At 39.6% G+C, this 17,329-nt stretch overlaps 3 protein-coding genes across 3 annotated transcripts; 2 read left to right on the forward strand and 1 right to left on the reverse strand.

Moving 5' to 3' along the window:
- Positions 1-6,335: 6,335 nt before the first annotated feature.
- On the reverse strand, positions 6,336-9,101 carry LOC145499803 (uncharacterized). The gene has a single exon (XM_081479324.1). It carries the CDS (start codon positions 8,882-8,884, stop codon positions 7,817-7,819), a length of 1,068 nt encoding a protein of 355 aa, XP_081335450.1. The 5' UTR covers positions 8,885-9,101; the 3' UTR covers positions 6,336-7,816.
- Positions 9,102-13,525: 4,424 nt separating this feature from the next.
- LOC145501482 (uncharacterized) lies at positions 13,526-15,289 on the forward strand. Its single transcript, XM_081480952.1, has 2 exons — positions 13,526-13,853; positions 14,269-15,289. Exons 1-2 carry the CDS (start codon positions 13,526-13,528, stop codon positions 14,271-14,273), a joined length of 333 nt encoding a protein of 110 aa, XP_081337078.1. The 3' UTR covers positions 14,274-15,289.
- Positions 15,290-15,541: 252 nt separating this feature from the next.
- On the forward strand, positions 15,542-16,636 carry LOC145501907 (uncharacterized). The gene is made up of 2 exons (XM_081481299.1): positions 15,542-16,014; positions 16,315-16,636. The coding sequence occupies exons 1-2, from the start codon at positions 15,900-15,902 to the stop codon at positions 16,521-16,523; spliced, it is 324 nt and encodes a 107-aa protein (XP_081337425.1). The 5' UTR covers positions 15,542-15,899; the 3' UTR covers positions 16,524-16,636.
- Positions 16,637-17,329: the final 693 nt, after the last annotated feature.

Raw genomic sequence — 17,329 nt, forward strand, 5'->3', positions numbered from 1 at the left:
CCGTGCTCGCGCTCTGCAGTAGTTGGAAGTAGTGAGGACCCTGGGAACACGGTTAATTCGGGCTGCCAAACATTTGATTGACGGTAGCGAAAAACACATTTGTCGGTTGAGATTTGAGTTTTAGAGTCCGCATGTTATTGAGTGTCATTGAAAAGCACAGTAATAGATGACAAACTTAAAATTGTCTCTTATGTGAAAGACCTTTGCATCACTGTCTCGAAGGACTTGAAGTGGACTGGTCGTATTGCTCAAGTGGTGGCAAAATCTAATAGAATGCTGGGATTTCTAAAAAAAACCACTTGGGCGACCTCAGTAAGGAGGCCCTAAAGTTCCCTTGTGTGTTCTAACCTGTGCTATGCCTCAGCTTTGAGCGCCGCAGTCTCCTACATTGCTGTTGGAAGTAGAAAGTGTCCAAAGAAGAGCTACACATTTTATTTGCGAGAACTTTAAACTTTCATACAGGGGCAGACCTTTTACCTTAAACTCTTACCTGTAAACTACCGGGTGGAATATCTTGATTAATTATTTTTCTTTAGGTGTAATTCTGGACTTATTGATATTAATTTTCATAACTTTGTTCAATTTTGTAGTGGGTGTTCCCTTCGAGGATCTTGTGGGCTTTTCTATCTAAAACAAACAGCTACGTCAAACAACATGCCGATGAACTTCAAGACATACAAGTTGCCATTGATAAGATGGAGCAATACTCCAGAAAAACTTCCTTGGAGTTCTGTGGTATCCCCAAAAAGGTCGATATGTTGACGGATCAAGTGGTATGTAAAATTGCTGAAGCTATCGGTGAGCAGATTCGAGAAGATGACATTGAAATTTCACACAGAATTAAGCGCAAGCGAGGAGTGAGGCCAATCCTGGCAAAATTTGTGAGTCACAAGGTTAAGTTGAAGGTATATAAAGCCCGTACTAACTTCAAATCTATTTATGTTTCAAATGTTTTCTCTGATTGCTCTGTGGAAACGACGGAATGCCCTAAGCGTATCTTCATCAATGAAAACATGACTTTGTATCATACAGAGATGATGGGCCATGCAGTAAAGGAAAAAGGCAATGGAAAATTTAATTAGGTGTGGTCACTTGATGGGAAAATCTTTATCAAGACCTCCTAACTGGGATCCATGCTCAAATGTACTCTGTACAAGATCTTTAAAAACTCTTTTCCTTTGTATTTAAATTCACTGAGAAGAATGGGCCACAACTTACTAGGCTACTCAACAATTTCTAGACTGGACAAGTGTATGTATACTTGTGTTCCTGGTTGCTGCCCATGGCTCACAAACATTGTTGCTGAAGCTCCTTTGTGTTGGATATCTTTTTTTTCTGCTATCTGTAGGTACCAGTACTGATGGCGAGTTTGAGCAGTTAAGGAGGAGGGGTGGGACCCGCCCCCTGCACATTTGGCACCTAGCTCATGATGCTTGTGACAGTGTCGGCAACATTAGTGAAACAACTTTGTTACAGATGCTTGAATTGCAAGGAGGTAATAACCGTATAGTATCTGTCCTAAACACTGTAGGTCATATTTGACGACTATTTTGTTTTGGTGTCCTGTGACCTGGATTTTAGATCATAGTTTCTAAATGTACAATTTTGCTGTTATTCCTCAAACAAGTACTTTTGTACCACAGTGAAGCCCCTATTCAGTGGCCACTTAATAATAATAATTTAATAATAATTTATTGATTTATAGTGCGCTTTTTAACATACCAGGTGTTCAAAAGCGCATTACAACAATAAATAACCTAAAACTATAAAAGTATTGAAAATCTACCCTAAAAAACACTACATCATTTATTTATATATACATATTTAAGAAATATTAAAAGCTAATTTAAAAAGATAAATTTTAAGAGTGCCTGCCTGTAAAAATCAGACAAATTCTTAATTTCGCGGCAAGGGTCGAAAATTCGATTTCGCTCATATTCTTGTGGTAGATAGGCTAGGGCATGACAAAAACTACTGGATAGTTTTTTTGGCAAAATATCCTTTTATTTCAAAGAAATATACAAATTACCAATTCCCATTAAAATCGTCATTTGATGCACCATTTTATTAAGCAAGTTTGAGAGCCTCGCATGCAAAACCACATCATTCTTCCGTCTTTAAAACACTCAAATATTTTTGTCCAATGTTTAAATGTGTACTGGGTTGGTTTTAGGGAATGTTGAGTTGTCTTTTTGGGTGCAAAATAATTAAATTTCGAAGACATGTATTTCATTCACTTAAAAGTACCTTGGGAATATAATTGATTTTCACCATGTGCAAAACCTTCTAATGAATTAAGCTTCTGGTGGTTGAATCGCAGAAGGATGATCTACGGATTCCTGTAAAAATTTATTTGGGCAAATGATTGTGAGCGACGTGAGAGCTTTTCAAAGTATGTCAAAAATGCAAATATTTGACCATCCGTCGTCAAATTTCAATTTACGGGTTAGACGTATATTTTAGCATGCGCCACATGACTTGACCTATAATAAGTTGAAATAGACACGGAGCTGATAATTTCGAGATGTTCTAACCTCATTTGCTGTAAAAGGCAGGTCCAAAGCCGATTTGACGTGTTTCTCTCACCATTCGTCGCACCTAAAGCAGAAGTTTGCTTTTGTTTACATCATGTCCGATGTACAACCGCAAAATGGGCAAAAGAGCCAGAACTTCAAATTTCCTGGTGTTAGAAAAACAATATTCTATGAACAAAATATCCAATTTTAGGTCAGAGTACAAAGTATATACCCTGCTTGAGACCCCAGTGTTCCAACTCTACATGTACGCACTCTACTCTACATGTACTCTACATGTACACACTATATCACACCAAACCAGCTTGTATGAGGGTGTATATAATATATTACATACAATAGTACACTCTATAACACCTAACACTGAAATTAGGTTGTTAACCTGGACAGCAGGCATGGCAAAATTAATTGTAAACTCTCGTTCATGTTCAGCTGTTCTTACCTCGCTGTCATGCTTTGCTTTCTTGAACGATGGGCCCAGAGGAAGTATCTCACACATCGGTCGAATGTAAACGGGCTTGTCTTTGAAGACCTTTTGGAGCAGAAAGCTGGACAAAGCCTGGCCCGGAGCTAGGATAGGAGCCATTAAATGACTATGAACCGACATCACTATCTCAACATCGTCAAATGCTCCCAGCTTGGAAGGGAATAATGCCTTCAAGAAATCGAGTAAAGCTTTCCCATTCCACTCCTTTTGAAAAGTAGCAGCCGCAACAACATGGCCATTTTCCATAAACCATAACCATGCTCCTTGCTGGGGAACATTCTCCTGGTCTGGCCCTCCAAGTAAAATCACGTCCTTAATGAATGGACCATTCAGTGCTTTATCACTTTTTGCTTTGCCTTTCTTGCGAGTGTTTTGACCAGCCCTTGAATTGTTGAAATTATAAGATAGCCTGAAGTGAGGAGTCAACATAGAATTTGTGCTGTTACTTGGTCCTTGCTGAGCAGCTGTGGAAGTACTAGTAGTGATGACATTGCTAACAGTGCTAGTAAAGCTAGCATTACTGGTACAAATGCTGGGAGAGGGCTGTGCTGTGCTTCGCCTGAAAATTCGCGACACTTCACCTTCGACAGAAACTGTTCATTCGTTGCTCATGTTTCCACCGTTCATCTGAGTTGGATTTGGCTGGCTGTTTTTTAGCTCTCTGCCCAATCTGCCGATGTTATCAAGGACCTGTCTTATGACAGGATTCATAATTTTTAGTTTACAGTAAGTTTCTGTTGCTTCACTTTCGCTTCAATCGAAAGCCTGACACCTTGAGGGTTCGGGGGAGAAGGCAGGAAAATGTCCCACAGTTCCTTGCGCTCCCATCTGTAAACTGTTGAAAACTCGCTAGCAAGAAATTTGACGGTCTTTAAAAACTCACTAGCAAGAAATTCGTGAAAAGACTCACAAGGTCTTCTTGACCTTCGTTGGTTGAGTTTTGAACATCAGCCATATTGAATGATCGCAACCCATTAATCCCCGGGACTAATTAATCGCCTTCTAAGTGAAGGCCTGGGAGAGAGGCCTAGCTAAAACTCGCTAGCAAGAAATTGGGAACTTGCTGGCGAGAAATTGGAAACTCACTAGCAAGAAATTAAAAACTCGCTAGCAAGAAATTGAAAACTTGGTAGCAAGAACTGAAGCTTCCCCCAAAAAACTCAACCATCGCTTTATTAAATTCGCCCATACATGTTCCAAGCTCACCATTTAAGATTTCCAACTCGCCAAGGCTAAAAGCCGGTTGGACCAAGATTTAAAACTCAAATGGCTTTGGCAGTAACGGCTTGCCATACAAATGTGGATGTACGTAGCTTCCATTATCATATCAAAACGAACAACTTGGTCAAGTGCAGCCTGATATAGAGGCTTTATGTGACCTACCATCATGTCGTTCCTCTTCTAGAAGACCCATTACAAGATTGGCATGTCTTCACACCTTCCATGAGGCATGTGCATCAGCTACTGGACCATGTCCCATCTCTAGGATTCCTTTGGAGAAAAAAATTAAAGAACTGAGTCAATCATTTAACAAAGGCCTCTTATCTAGCACCTGTGAACATGATAGCTCTGACAGTTCTGATGATGATGATTTTGATACAGAACAACACCTTCCAAATCCCTCTACCAACACCAGTAATTACTACACTTCACAAACCTAGGAAAACACCATCACCAATGCCAACAGAGTACAAACACTTCTTCAACCAGCTTGACGACCATCTCAAACCTTTCAAGACCAACCATCTGATCAAACTCCTGAAGGCAGGCCCCCATCTCAAGTTTTCATTTCTGGACTACCAACCCTTAACATATCCATTCCAGTCACAGTGCACCATCACTTTTCAAGCTGGCACTTTCCTAAAAATCTGTCACAATCTTCAATTTAGGGATGGAGCGGAAGCAATGCTTGTACTCTCATAGCCCTAATAATTGCAAAACTGTTTCACACATTTTCTTTACAGTCTGTTGATCCTACAGCACCCCTAAACTCAACCTTAGCATATCTTATAGTCTCTGGCATGTTAATTGGAAATCAGAATTATGATAGAGTAACCAAAGGAGTACCGCAATACTTTAGTGTTAGAGGAGGTGTGTCCAACTTAAGTTGGACACACTTCTTGGAAGTGTTACAATTGGAAGTGAACTCCCTGTCAGCATCGTGGATGAGAATGTTCCATCAGCCTCGCTTCTACACCACTTGAATCTTTCACTCAACTCAACATCCAAGACAGCACACCTATTCAAACACTGTTGCATTCATTCTACTGACAAACAATCAACTTTGCTGGTGGACAGCCACTCTTATGGCCACACTGGAGCTCTGGTAGCACACTGTGGATGCACAAGCCTTCCTGAACTTTTAAATTGGTTCAGAACTTTCAATGCTTACCAGTATACACTTGGCACAGTAACAAAAGTAACATTTAATTGGGCAAGGTGACAGTTGAAAACTGTAAACAACATTCATTCTTTCATGAGTTCTTTCTTAAATCTACAGTGTAAAGCTTGCTTTAATATCAAATTATCCAGTATTCTTTGAAGTGAATTTCTGAATTTCATCATTTGAGTTCGGAACAAAATTTATATTGAAATTAAAATATACACCTAGTTTCACGATATTTCATGAGGGCGGGGGCCTCATGAGGGAATCATTTGGTGTAAATACCCACAAATATGTGAAAAATACTTAGCCAAGTTTCGATAGACGTAACCTTTTCAGTCTTAGCTATCGGCTCAATGCAGAGGGAGGGAAGTGGACCACTCTCTGCATTCTGAACAGTTAAATGATATTGGTTTGCTAAAACTGGGTTGACAAGAAGAGAGCCAAAGTCAATGAACTCATCCTTCCACATTTTTTCCCATAATTTGTCAGTGACACGGGCATCAACAGGTAAGCCCACAGACTGAAAAAACTGACCTGGAACCGGTGGTGGTCCTCCGGATGTTGAGGGAACCAGACCTGTCACCGTGGTTGACACATTGGCTAAACTTCCTTGAACCACTGAGGACGCAATGATGTCAGCAGCCACAGTAGGAGGAGAAGACTGACTGTTTGTTGTACTGACTGGAACCTCGTGAAGGGGTGATGGCAAGGTGGGAGGTAGGCTTGCAGGTTTCTCTGCTGGGGATAAACAGCATGACACCTCATCAGCTACTCGGGTGATTAGTGTCTCAATGAACTGGGGGGACAGCTGGGCCTCTGTTTGAGATGGTTGGTCCGTTACTGGTATGCTGGGGGGCTCCTGGGCAGGAGCAACCGGGTTCTCTGATGCTGACACAGGTACATGTGCACGTCTCCTTTTGCCCTTCGAGGCAGGTTAGTTTTGAGTGGCAGTGCTGCTCGCATGAACACTTACCCGAGGGCTGGCACGTTTAGTAGCTCCAGCTGCTGCCCTACTGGCACGACTTCGAGACCCGACTTTAGGCATGACCAAAAATCTACAACTCAAAAGAAGAGAAACTTGGCAGGAACAGAAACATTAAAACCAAATAAGGCTGACACACGGTCAGGCACTTATAAATATAACCTGGCAGGCCGAACCGTGTCAAGACAAAAAGCCTACGAGTTGGCTGGCCCATCAACGCCAGAAATTAAAGAAGGTACCAGCATAACTACATATGCCTGGCAACCAAATTATACACAAAGATGAGGCTGCACCTCAAGGAAAACAAATGCCAGGATAACTACATATTACCAGCAAAAACTGACCAGGTAGCATAACTACATATGACTAGCTGCCAGTTAAACTAGCCATGACTACACATGACTAACTGGCCATAAATAGCTGGCCGAATTAAGGGCTTTACAGAACTACATCTGACAAGCCAAAATACATCAGTGCAAAAGGAATGACTGACCAAAATAAATGGGGGGTAGCATAACTACATATGGCTAGCCAAAATAACCCAGCATAAAAACGCCAGAATTTTCGACTAAATTAACTAAGAAAAAAAGTGGCTTTACACCGATGCAAGGATCAATTGGCCCCAAGCAGACCCAGAGCCATTAAAATGGCACCACGATAACTCCGGTAGAGTAAATACTGCCCGGTTGGATTAACGTGAACGCCATCCCTCAGGTATAAGTCCTTATGGGGGCTGTTGAACTCCGAATGAGACCAACAAAAAACATTAGCAAAATCATCCAACACAACGCCAACATATTGATTTAAAATGGATACGTTGTGCCAAAAGGACATAGCATGCGGCACGGAAATGCCACGTGGGATGACACCACAAATGCCGATTGCGCGAACAGAAAATTCCCTTTTAAGGAAATGCACAAAGTCCTCAATATTAGAGCCTACCGTCTCAGGAGAGGTATGGGTAAGATCGTTAGTACCTATTTCTAAGATAACAATGTCTGGAGCGAGGTCTCTGACCACGTGAAGGTCATTTGCCTGAAGTGTTTGCACGGTGCGGCCACCGACGCCATGCAAGTGAACCAACGCTGTACCACGAAGTTTAAAATTGTTCGCTGCGCAGGGATCAAAACCTAACTCCAAATCGCGCTTAAGGTGCCTAACAAGAGAATGGCCCAAAATAAGCACTTTAGGGACAACCTCTGCCATAAATAAAGCTTACCTTTAGACCTGAAAACGAACATGTCATCCAGCGAGAAGCAAGAATGAATGAATGAATGACCGATGCTTTGTAACCAGGCCACGAGTCCTGACATCACGAGCGGGGGGTTCAATACAATGAAGAAAACAAGCCCCCTTGTGCAGGGCCCCGCACGTGTGGTATGCTTTACATAACAATTACTGTTGCACAAGAATCAACACACGTGCCTTCAATATTGCACCATTAAAATAAACCAAATTTCCTGGGAAGAAAGGCATAAAAATTCTATTTGCCTAGCAAATAATCTCTTTTGCGTTCCGTGAAACAGTTCGAATGTTTCGCCATTATAGTTTTCAAAGGGAAAAAACAAATACCTCCATAATGGCCCAAGGTTCCTCACATCCTGGGGAATATGTAACGAATAGTGCAGGTTGGCAGTCTGGTACCTCATACCATAAAGTTCCGCAAAGGTAACACAAAAGTGTTCTATTAAATTTTCTGCATGGACAAGCTGTGTGTTCGTTATCTGGTCCATAGACAACAAAAAGATCACTTCACTTAATAGCATAAAGTGTTTGTACCAAGCATCTGGAAGGATGCCGTTCAGAACTACAGCTCCGTAAAAAAGAAGAAAGGAACGGAGTTCCGATGCCTTCCAATACTTGCTATGGTTCTCGATGGAGCGAGGGCAGTGCGAAATGTTGTTAGGGGGCTTTATCTCTACTAGTTGATTATCCACCTCAGAAATTCTGTTTGCAATACAGTAGCTTTCATTGCTATGGCCGCTGCCATACCATAACTTAAGGAGCAGTTTCATAACTCCCTCTAAAACGCAGTGCATATAATCGAGAGCGCTTCCTCTAATAAGGTCATGGTATTTCAAAGCTCCAAACCAGCAAGGCCCTTTTATTCCATCAACAGTCATGCACTTTTCGAACGCTTGTCTTGCATCTTCACGCATTTGTTCATGAGTTCTAGCAGGTCCAGTGGGATCAGATGATTCAAATGGAAATGCATGAACAGTACCACCTTTTGATGTTCTGACGCTGATGCCTGGTTGCTTGCATTTTAAGCAACCGAAAAAACCATTGTACTGTGTACTGTTGCAAACCATACATTTAGCAGGTATGTCGCATGTGCCAAGCAAAAGGATAGCCTTTGAAATAAAGTTTTCTCCAGAGGGGCTTTTGGCTTCCATTCCGTCAGTTTTTAGCTTGAACAGAGCAGTATGAAAAGGCTTTGAGAAATTAAGCATGACTGGCTTTGATTCGCCATACCACAACCCTGCCAATATCATGTTTTCTTTTTGAAAACGCTGCAGACAAGGAAGCTCGTTGATAGCAAAATACAGCGGCCATAGGGAAAACTTCGAAGACTTAAAGAGGGGCACCCCATCTGTGTTGTAGGTAAAAGATAAATTACACTTATCGCGTAAGAAGCTGTTCTCGTGTTCAAAGTGCTCTTTGTAGAGTTCACCATCGTAGACATCTTCATCATGTTTGGTCTCCTACTATGTTTGAATCGATGATCAAGTAAATTAAAGAATTTTGGCTTGGTGAATAGTGACTGTAGTTGGGAAATCAGGGGAACTTCCAAGCAGTAACATAAATGCTCCTTAGGTCTTGCTGGCACATCATGTTAGTCAGTGATTTTCTCCAAACATCCGGCACAAAAGTAATGGTAGACAATTGGGTTTGTGACATTATGGAAGTGTCTCTTCAGTTGGAACAGTGATTTTAGACACAAGTTTGGCGATATACAGTGAAGGTTTACAAGACAAAGAATGTCATTTAGAGCCTCGCCCGTTAATGAATGATGAATTGCCACAGTCAAAATCAAAAGAATACTTATGCCAACAGTGATTGTCGCCCCTTCATAGAGTGGTTTGCTGTCGGTGCTTTCTTGGAATTCATAGCCCTCTCCTTCTGCTTCATCAAAACGAGGTGGCAAGAAAATGCTCTCTTCAACATTGCACTCGTCATCAATTGTAAATGGATGATTCACTTCTTGCTGAATTGTTGTAAGTTCTTCTACTAAATGGTTCTTCAACTCTTCCATATGTTAGTCCAACCAATTATCGTTTACTTCTCCTTCTTTAACCATGTGAGATGCTGAAGCATGCATCAAGTCAAGATATTCATCCGGGACCTCAAAATAAGCATATTTTGAAAATAGCTCATCTGACTCTTGTAATGTTAAACCGCTAGTATAAGGTCCAGGGCCTGGTTCTTCAGGGATAATCTGAATGTCCTTTGAAGGTGGCTTGTCTGACTCGTCTTGTAATGTTGAACCGCTAGTGCAAGGTCCAGGGCCTGGTTCTTCAGTGAAAATCGGAATGTCGTACTTCTTGTTTTCAACTGCCTGATCTCCAACAGGTACACAACTAGCAACAACTTGTTCGATGATTTCAGCAGTTGCATTCGTCATGTTCAAATGCAAATTTTCCACAAGCTCAGATGGCCTTTCCATATTGATGCTACTAACAGCAGTTCAGTTACAAGTATTTGATTGATTTGGATAGCACATGTATGATTTTAAAATTTTATTCGTGTGTCGATAACATCAACAGTCCTGCATCGATTATCATCATGTGTCGAAAATTCCGCCCGTTAAGTGGACTTCACCTTGGCCACAGCAGTGTGCACGAATCACGCGGGCTAGCTAGCAAATGAAAAACGTAAAAGAAATAAATAAATAAACGGTACATAGATGACGCAAGTGCTATAGTTTTTATTAAGAGGTGTTAGGGTTGCGTTTTTAGCTTAAGCATGGCGTGAGTTGGCTTCTAGGCATGGCTTTTAGCAACATAATAGTGTTGGCGATGACAGCTTGGTAGTTTATTAGAACACGCACCCACATATGCCTAGATCTGTTCAAAACGGCTGAGCGTGATGAAAAAATGTGAGGATGTGAGCTAATAAGAGATATTGCACTTGATCACGACTGCAGTTTATTTAAATTTTGACCTCCAAGCCGCTATATAAAAGTTCAAGATGAGGTGGAAATCAGAGACCACAATCAAGTTCATATTGTGATCATGCCCCTTTGATCTTTACAAGTCATTTCATCACCCAATGGAATTTGTTTCGAGATTCTCACGCAACTGGAAAATAATACACGTAGTTTGTTAAGGGCATTTTTCGTTGCATTATCACAAAAATGTAGCATGACTCAACAATAAAACCGACTTTCTGTTAGTCCAGACCATATAAAATATTACAAGTTAGTGCTTATTGACGGTTATCCACGCACATGTTCAAATTAAAATGGGTTATTGGTTCTCTTATCTTTGTAAGATAAGGTTACTTGGCAGAGACATGCGCAACATTTTGGTGGTTTATTCAAGTGAAATCCTGACGGCTGATTTTGCTGTAGCGTGGAAAGCACTTATCTAAACCATGGCTGGCCTTTCATCAATTGCTAGTAATTTGAATAAGCTACACGAAAATCAGATTGAAGACAAAGCAGACAAAGAAGGTGCCCAAACACCAAAGCCAGCAAAGTCAAAACGAAAATTTGTTATCATGTTCTGGGTGGAGACGAAAGAATTCAATGTTATGGCCCTGTCCAAGATCCCAAAAGAGTGCACGGAAGAGGGAAAGATTACGAAAATAAGAGCCGAAGGAAAACCGTGGACTGTAAAATTGCTTCAAATCAGTGGTAAGTGTTGCACTACTATTGTTAATACTTGCTCCTAAACCATAATCTCTATTAGTAAAGCCCGTGATGCCATTCCCTTTTTCAAAAGCGGCTAAAAAATTGAGACGCTTTGGCTCTAAAAACTAGAAACAGAGTAGTTTGCACCCTCCTATTGGAGCTTAGAACAAGAAATTTAAACTCAAAGGGGTCGAGGGTGAGAAAAGGGTATAATTATTTAGTATAAGACGACACAGAATTTGATATAGAGAATGAAGTTGAACCGCCAGAATTTAACTTACAACGTCCACCGTATCGCGTAACAGTGTGGTTTTCGATGTTTTGTCACATTTCTGCTTTGACCACCTGTGACACTCCAAGGGTTTGCATTGTTTACCGTAATTTTCTCAAATAAATGCTGGGTCTCAGATAAACGCTGGGTTGGCTTTGTATTTAAAACCAAAATCTAGACATTTTCCACTGATGAAGGGCTACATGGAAAAAAATTCTTTCCATTTGCCATAGCAACAGTTGTCACTGATCATACGGAATATGGTCACATATTTTGTGCTCTCTGATTAGTTGTGGTGAATGAGAGATGACAGAGAAATTACATGAAGTGAGGTGCAAAGAAATGTTCATTATGTCTCAAAGACGAAGTGCTGACTTCTGTTTTCACTCCTTTTTCTTATTTTACTGAGTTGACAATCTTTCAAAAGGAAGTGCAGCGACTAATTTTGATTTAGTGTGTGATGCTGTTCGTGTTTGAATTGCTGGAATCGCGATCGTCGGTTGAGATTCATACTACATCTGAAGTCTCCAATAGTGCTATGGCCGATTTGACTCGACATCGAGGAACTAGGTTGTTATTAAAAACCTGTTAAAACTGTCTTCCAGACCAAAAAAACATTTTTACAAGGAAGCAAAAATCATTCCCTTTGTCTGCTATCTACATCTAACCAGCATTGGGTCGACAACTATTGGCATGTTGCTCACTGGTTTTAGGACCTTCGCTAGGCTGGATGCCTTTCAAACAGTTATTGCATTTTGGATAGACTGGTCTTGTCAGGAAGAAACTGTAGAAACTTTGTTTTGTTTCATTTGTAAAGATTGTATCTTGAGTGTATTAAATTCCTAATTTTGAGAATTGCAAAATCTGTTTGGCAGAATATAAAAACTACACAGTCAAATTGATATAAATTGATAACAATAATATAACTGAAAATACAGGAACCAGTTTTGCGATCGTTATGACATGGCTTTTGATAACTTTCCTTTCAGAAAACAGAAAAGAGCTTGAAGAGAGAATGAATCTTCTCATTGAAGAAATTTCAAAAACTAATTAGGAAACAGAGCTATCAGAAAATGTTCCTTGAACTAGTGAGAATGAGAGCTCAAAGAAACGAAAATGTAGCGTGCTGGTGGCTAAAAACGATCAGGAGGTAGACCCAGAGAAAAAACAGAAAAAAACCGAAGCTTCTAATCACGCTAAGCAGCAAAAAAAGGAAGCTAAGAAGCAAAAAGAAAATCTGCAAATTGAGGCCTCACACAAGGCAGCAACAGAGTACTTTGAACACAAGATGAGAAAGCAACAGCAGAGCAGCAACACCCACTGCAACCTCAAAACCAGCAGCAATGTCAGGAACAGTTGCAAGGGCAACAGCAGCGGCAACAACAACTGCTGCTGCAACATCAACAGAAACCACAACAGTGGCAGCAAGAGCAACAACTTCAGCAGCAGCAGCAACAAAAACAGGACCAGCAGCAACAACTGCAGTTACAACAGCAAGTGAATCCACAACAGTGGCAGCACCAACAACAGCAAAAGAATCCTCAACCATGGCAATAACAACAGCAGCAGAGTCTACAACCATACCAGCAACAACAACAGCAGCAAAATCTACAACCATACCAGCAACAACAACAGCAGCAGAATCTGCAACCATACCAGCAACAACAACAGCAGCAGAATCTGCAATCATACCAGCAACAACAGTAGCAGAATCTACAACCATACCAGCAACAACAACAGCTGCAGAATCTGCAACCATACCGGCAACAACAACAGCAGAATCTGCAACCATGGCAACAACAGCAGCAGCAGAATATGCAACCATGGCAACATCACCAGTTGCAACAGCAGCAGAATCCAAAACCATTGCAACAGCAACAACAATAACAACAACAAGGACAGCAGCAGCAGAATCCACAGCACCTTCAGTTGCATCAACAGCAGAAACCACAACAAAGGCAGCTACAACCACAGCAACAAATGCCGAGCCATCAGCCAACAGAAGTACTAATGAATAATGCTTCTGTACCACACCTTGATCAACCACCGCCTCCAACTTTTGATAAGCAATCTGGCCAGACTACACCAGAAGTTCATGACCTGACTGACCTCCATTCCTACTCAAATTTGTCGCTTAATGCTTCCACTTCTTCTTTGAATTCCTCTTTGTCATCTACTATTTACAATGCAGTGCATCTTGCAGATGACTTGACCGATCTGGAAAATGATAATAGCTTTGATATGGAAATGGCAATGGATTCAGACTGCCAAAGCTGTCTTGACAAGGACGCTGAGATCAGACTGCTCAGAGAGGAAGTGGATGAGCTTCGTTATCTAGGTATGGTCAGTGTTATTATTTCTCAGTCAGGACTGCAATATTACAAACTTGAATACCATGTATATTGAATCATTTTTGATATAGTAAAAAACATAATAATATTGAAAGGTTGCAGAAACTTTTCGACATTATGTCCAAATAAAATTTGGTGGTATTTAAACAATTGCTAAACTTCTAAAAACCCTAGTCAGGTGCCACTTATGAAAATTCCCAGCATCACTTAACTACACTAATAGTTTGTTTTCCAAATCTTACTTATGTTAGTTCCACCTCCTCAAGTACTTGAATATCTCCAGAAAGTTACTGATTGTTTTAAGGTAAAAATGATGAGACGTGTTTGGCAAATCAATTGCATCTTGGTGTAACTTAAATGTTAATGTAATCCATTAATTCTTTGCTATCTTTATTTCCCAAGGGTGAAACACAACATTTCACGTCAACACCTTTAGTGTCAAGAAATGAGAAAATAAAGTCTGCCTTTATGGCCCAAAACTTGTGTCTGACTGGAAGTGCTTCCCAAGGCCAGGTAAGGCTTATGAATTGTAAGGTTAAGACACTTGGCAAACGTTTTTATTCGCCAAGTTTGAAGGATGTAGCTGGGCTAGAAAGTGTTCAGTTATGTTTTTAATTTCCAATACATTTGTCTATGTCTGCCCATTCTTTTTAGCCCTTGTCGTTATTTTGGGCAGGCAGTACTCTATACTAATTTAATGTTTATTGTAATTATTTTATAAAATGTAAGTACAAATAAATGGTTGTTGTTGTCGTTATATTTTTTTCCCGCAAATTGACACAGTTCACGGGAAAATTATAGACAAATGTATGGAAAATTAAAAACGTAGCTGAACACTTTCTAACCCAGCTACAGTACTTCAAACTTGGCAAATAAAAACTTTTGCCAAGTATCTTAACCTTACAGTTCATAAGTTGTCCAGAATTCTATTTTTGTAAAGATATTTGCCGTCGGATTCCCATACAAACACTGTAATTTCTACCCGCTTTGCCTACTTGTCAAGATGGTGTCAAAAACCGTGATAAGGCCTATTCATGATCAATTTTTCTTCCAAGGTTGTGAAGTTGTTTGTGAACCACATCAGTGGATTTCTGATCTTTGCAATGCATAATGTCGGTATTATCATCCATATGGGGTTCTCAGATGGTGTGTGAATTAGGTCTGGAGGGTGATGGACACGATTGATAGCCGAGTTGATGGGCTTCTCTGGATATTTTAATTTAAAAAATATACCCTTCAAGTTCTTACATGATTGCGAAAGGAACTCTGGTGTAGAAGACAAGCATTTTGCATGGTCTAGCATAGTTCTCAGATTGAAGTGAAATTTGTACCTGCTGTCAACATGACACTCAAGCGGACTTGATCGGCGCAAAACTTTTTGTTTTAATTTAAGCAGCGCTAATCATGCTTTATGACATTCTTTATTTCGTCTTTTTCACACTTCTATTTTCATATATATTTTTATGTTAATTTTTTCATATTTCACTTTTGATAATGGTGAAATGAAGTTATCGAATCGTCAAGTCACTTTTTTATTGTTAATTTTCTTGTTTAAATAATAATAATAATAATTGAAGTAATGTTGAGCAGCTCTCAATAATTGAAGAAATGTTGAAATGATATGACTCAATGGTATTCTGGGTAGACTACCTTGGTAGGGTTAGCATTCATCCTTTTATAAATAATCAAGATACTTTCTTTCTTTGAGAGCCTTAAGAGCATGATTTATGCGACCTGTCTCATTATCATGTTAATTCTGTCACAGATGACAATTATTTTTCCCGATTTCCCAGCAAATATTTGGGTTGCATTGTTCGTGGTTTATGCTTTTCGTGGGTCAATGATTCTACGATCAGGTTTATATAGTAATTATCACTGTGGTGTTATTTATTCAGGGTCAACACCATGATCTATTTTCTCCTGGAAATGGGAAGCGGGAGCTTTATACTGGGGCAGGTGTGTACGTCTCCTGTGTAGAGCTCCATCATATCCATGACAGGGCTGGATTTAATCCAGCGGACGTTATCACATCCATGATGTCACTTTTATTCACTGAAGAGGAACTGGCCACCTCAGTACCCTTTTGGGAGAATGGCTCAAAAACCAAAGGGAAAGTTCTGCAACAGCAGATATTACATGCAATTATAGGTAAAAATAATTTGTTATGTCGTCTTAAGTTAAAATAAGATCCAGATGAGCTCTGTCAAGGTCTGTTTAGACAGTCTAATTATAACTTGACTTTATACTCATGAATCAGCTTTCTTCATAGCTGAATATTATTATTGCATAGCAAGACTTCTCAATCTGATCAGCGAATTAACGTAAAATAATGGTCACGTCTGCACAAGCACCATACAAACTGTTCATGTATACAGCAGCAGTTTTAATGATTTAATGAGCAATTCTCATTTCTTATCTGTCTCTTTTCTTTGTGTTATAATTTTTCAGCTTATGTGAAGAAATGCCATGCCCTGTGGCAGAAAGAAAACAAACTGTCCAAACCACAAAGGGTGTATGACTGGAACAAAATTGTTCGTAACAAGTGCACTTCAGCTGCAAGGAAGGCAAAAAAGCAGCTCAGCTTCAGCTTTAATGCTAGTCACGGATGCAGCTATGTGGACAGTAATACATGTATATTAGTTAAACTAGTAGCATAGCAAGTGTTACTAACTTGACACGTAAACACTTAAACTAATGCAGCATAATCTAAAAAAGAAATCAGAAAAGAGTGATATTTTTTCATTTTTGAGATACAGGCAGTCAAAGACTCAAACCAAGCAGCTCTTAAAACACTCTAAATTCATTTATAGGTATATTCGTTTAATATACTTAATGGTAAGTTTTTATCAACACAAGTTGGTTTTTGAATTTAAAACTTTGGCTGTGAAAATGGCAGTTGCTTTTCACACAAAATACTGCATGATAAGAAAAACGATACCACTCTACAAGTCAAAAATGCAAAGTTTATATAAGTTTCAAATTAGGATCTATGTTAATAATACTGGCTGTATTATATAATTAAATGCACCTTTAAGATATATTAGTTATATATTTGAGCCAAGATAGTAAATATAGAAATATCTGAAATGCCTTAAGCTGAGCTTCTTTTTCCCAGCTCCTAATATATGCAGCTGCATTTGTTGCAAACAATTTTGTTCCATATAAATTTATTTTAAAATTTGTATTTTTCTAGTTGATTGCAAAAGAAAAATAAATAAAGTTTTTGGCTGGAACAGATCCATGCTTTATAGGTTTCAATTATTATTCATCCGAGTTTCATTTTATTTAACCCCATGACCCCATGATATATAAGATCCAGTTTTACATAAAAGTTATAAACAGAAAACATGTCAAATACATTTGACTGCTTATCAGCTGCAAAAAGGCTTGAACAGTCAAAGGTAAGTCAAACTGCAGACCTAGTATTTATCGCAGGACTTCTTTAAAGGTCTGTGGTTTTAGT

This window comes from Orbicella franksi, chromosome 10 (assembly GCF_964199315.1).
Source record: "Orbicella franksi chromosome 10, jaOrbFran1.1, whole genome shotgun sequence".
In the NCBI taxonomy this organism is placed as follows: domain Eukaryota; kingdom Metazoa; phylum Cnidaria; class Anthozoa; order Scleractinia; family Merulinidae; genus Orbicella; species Orbicella franksi.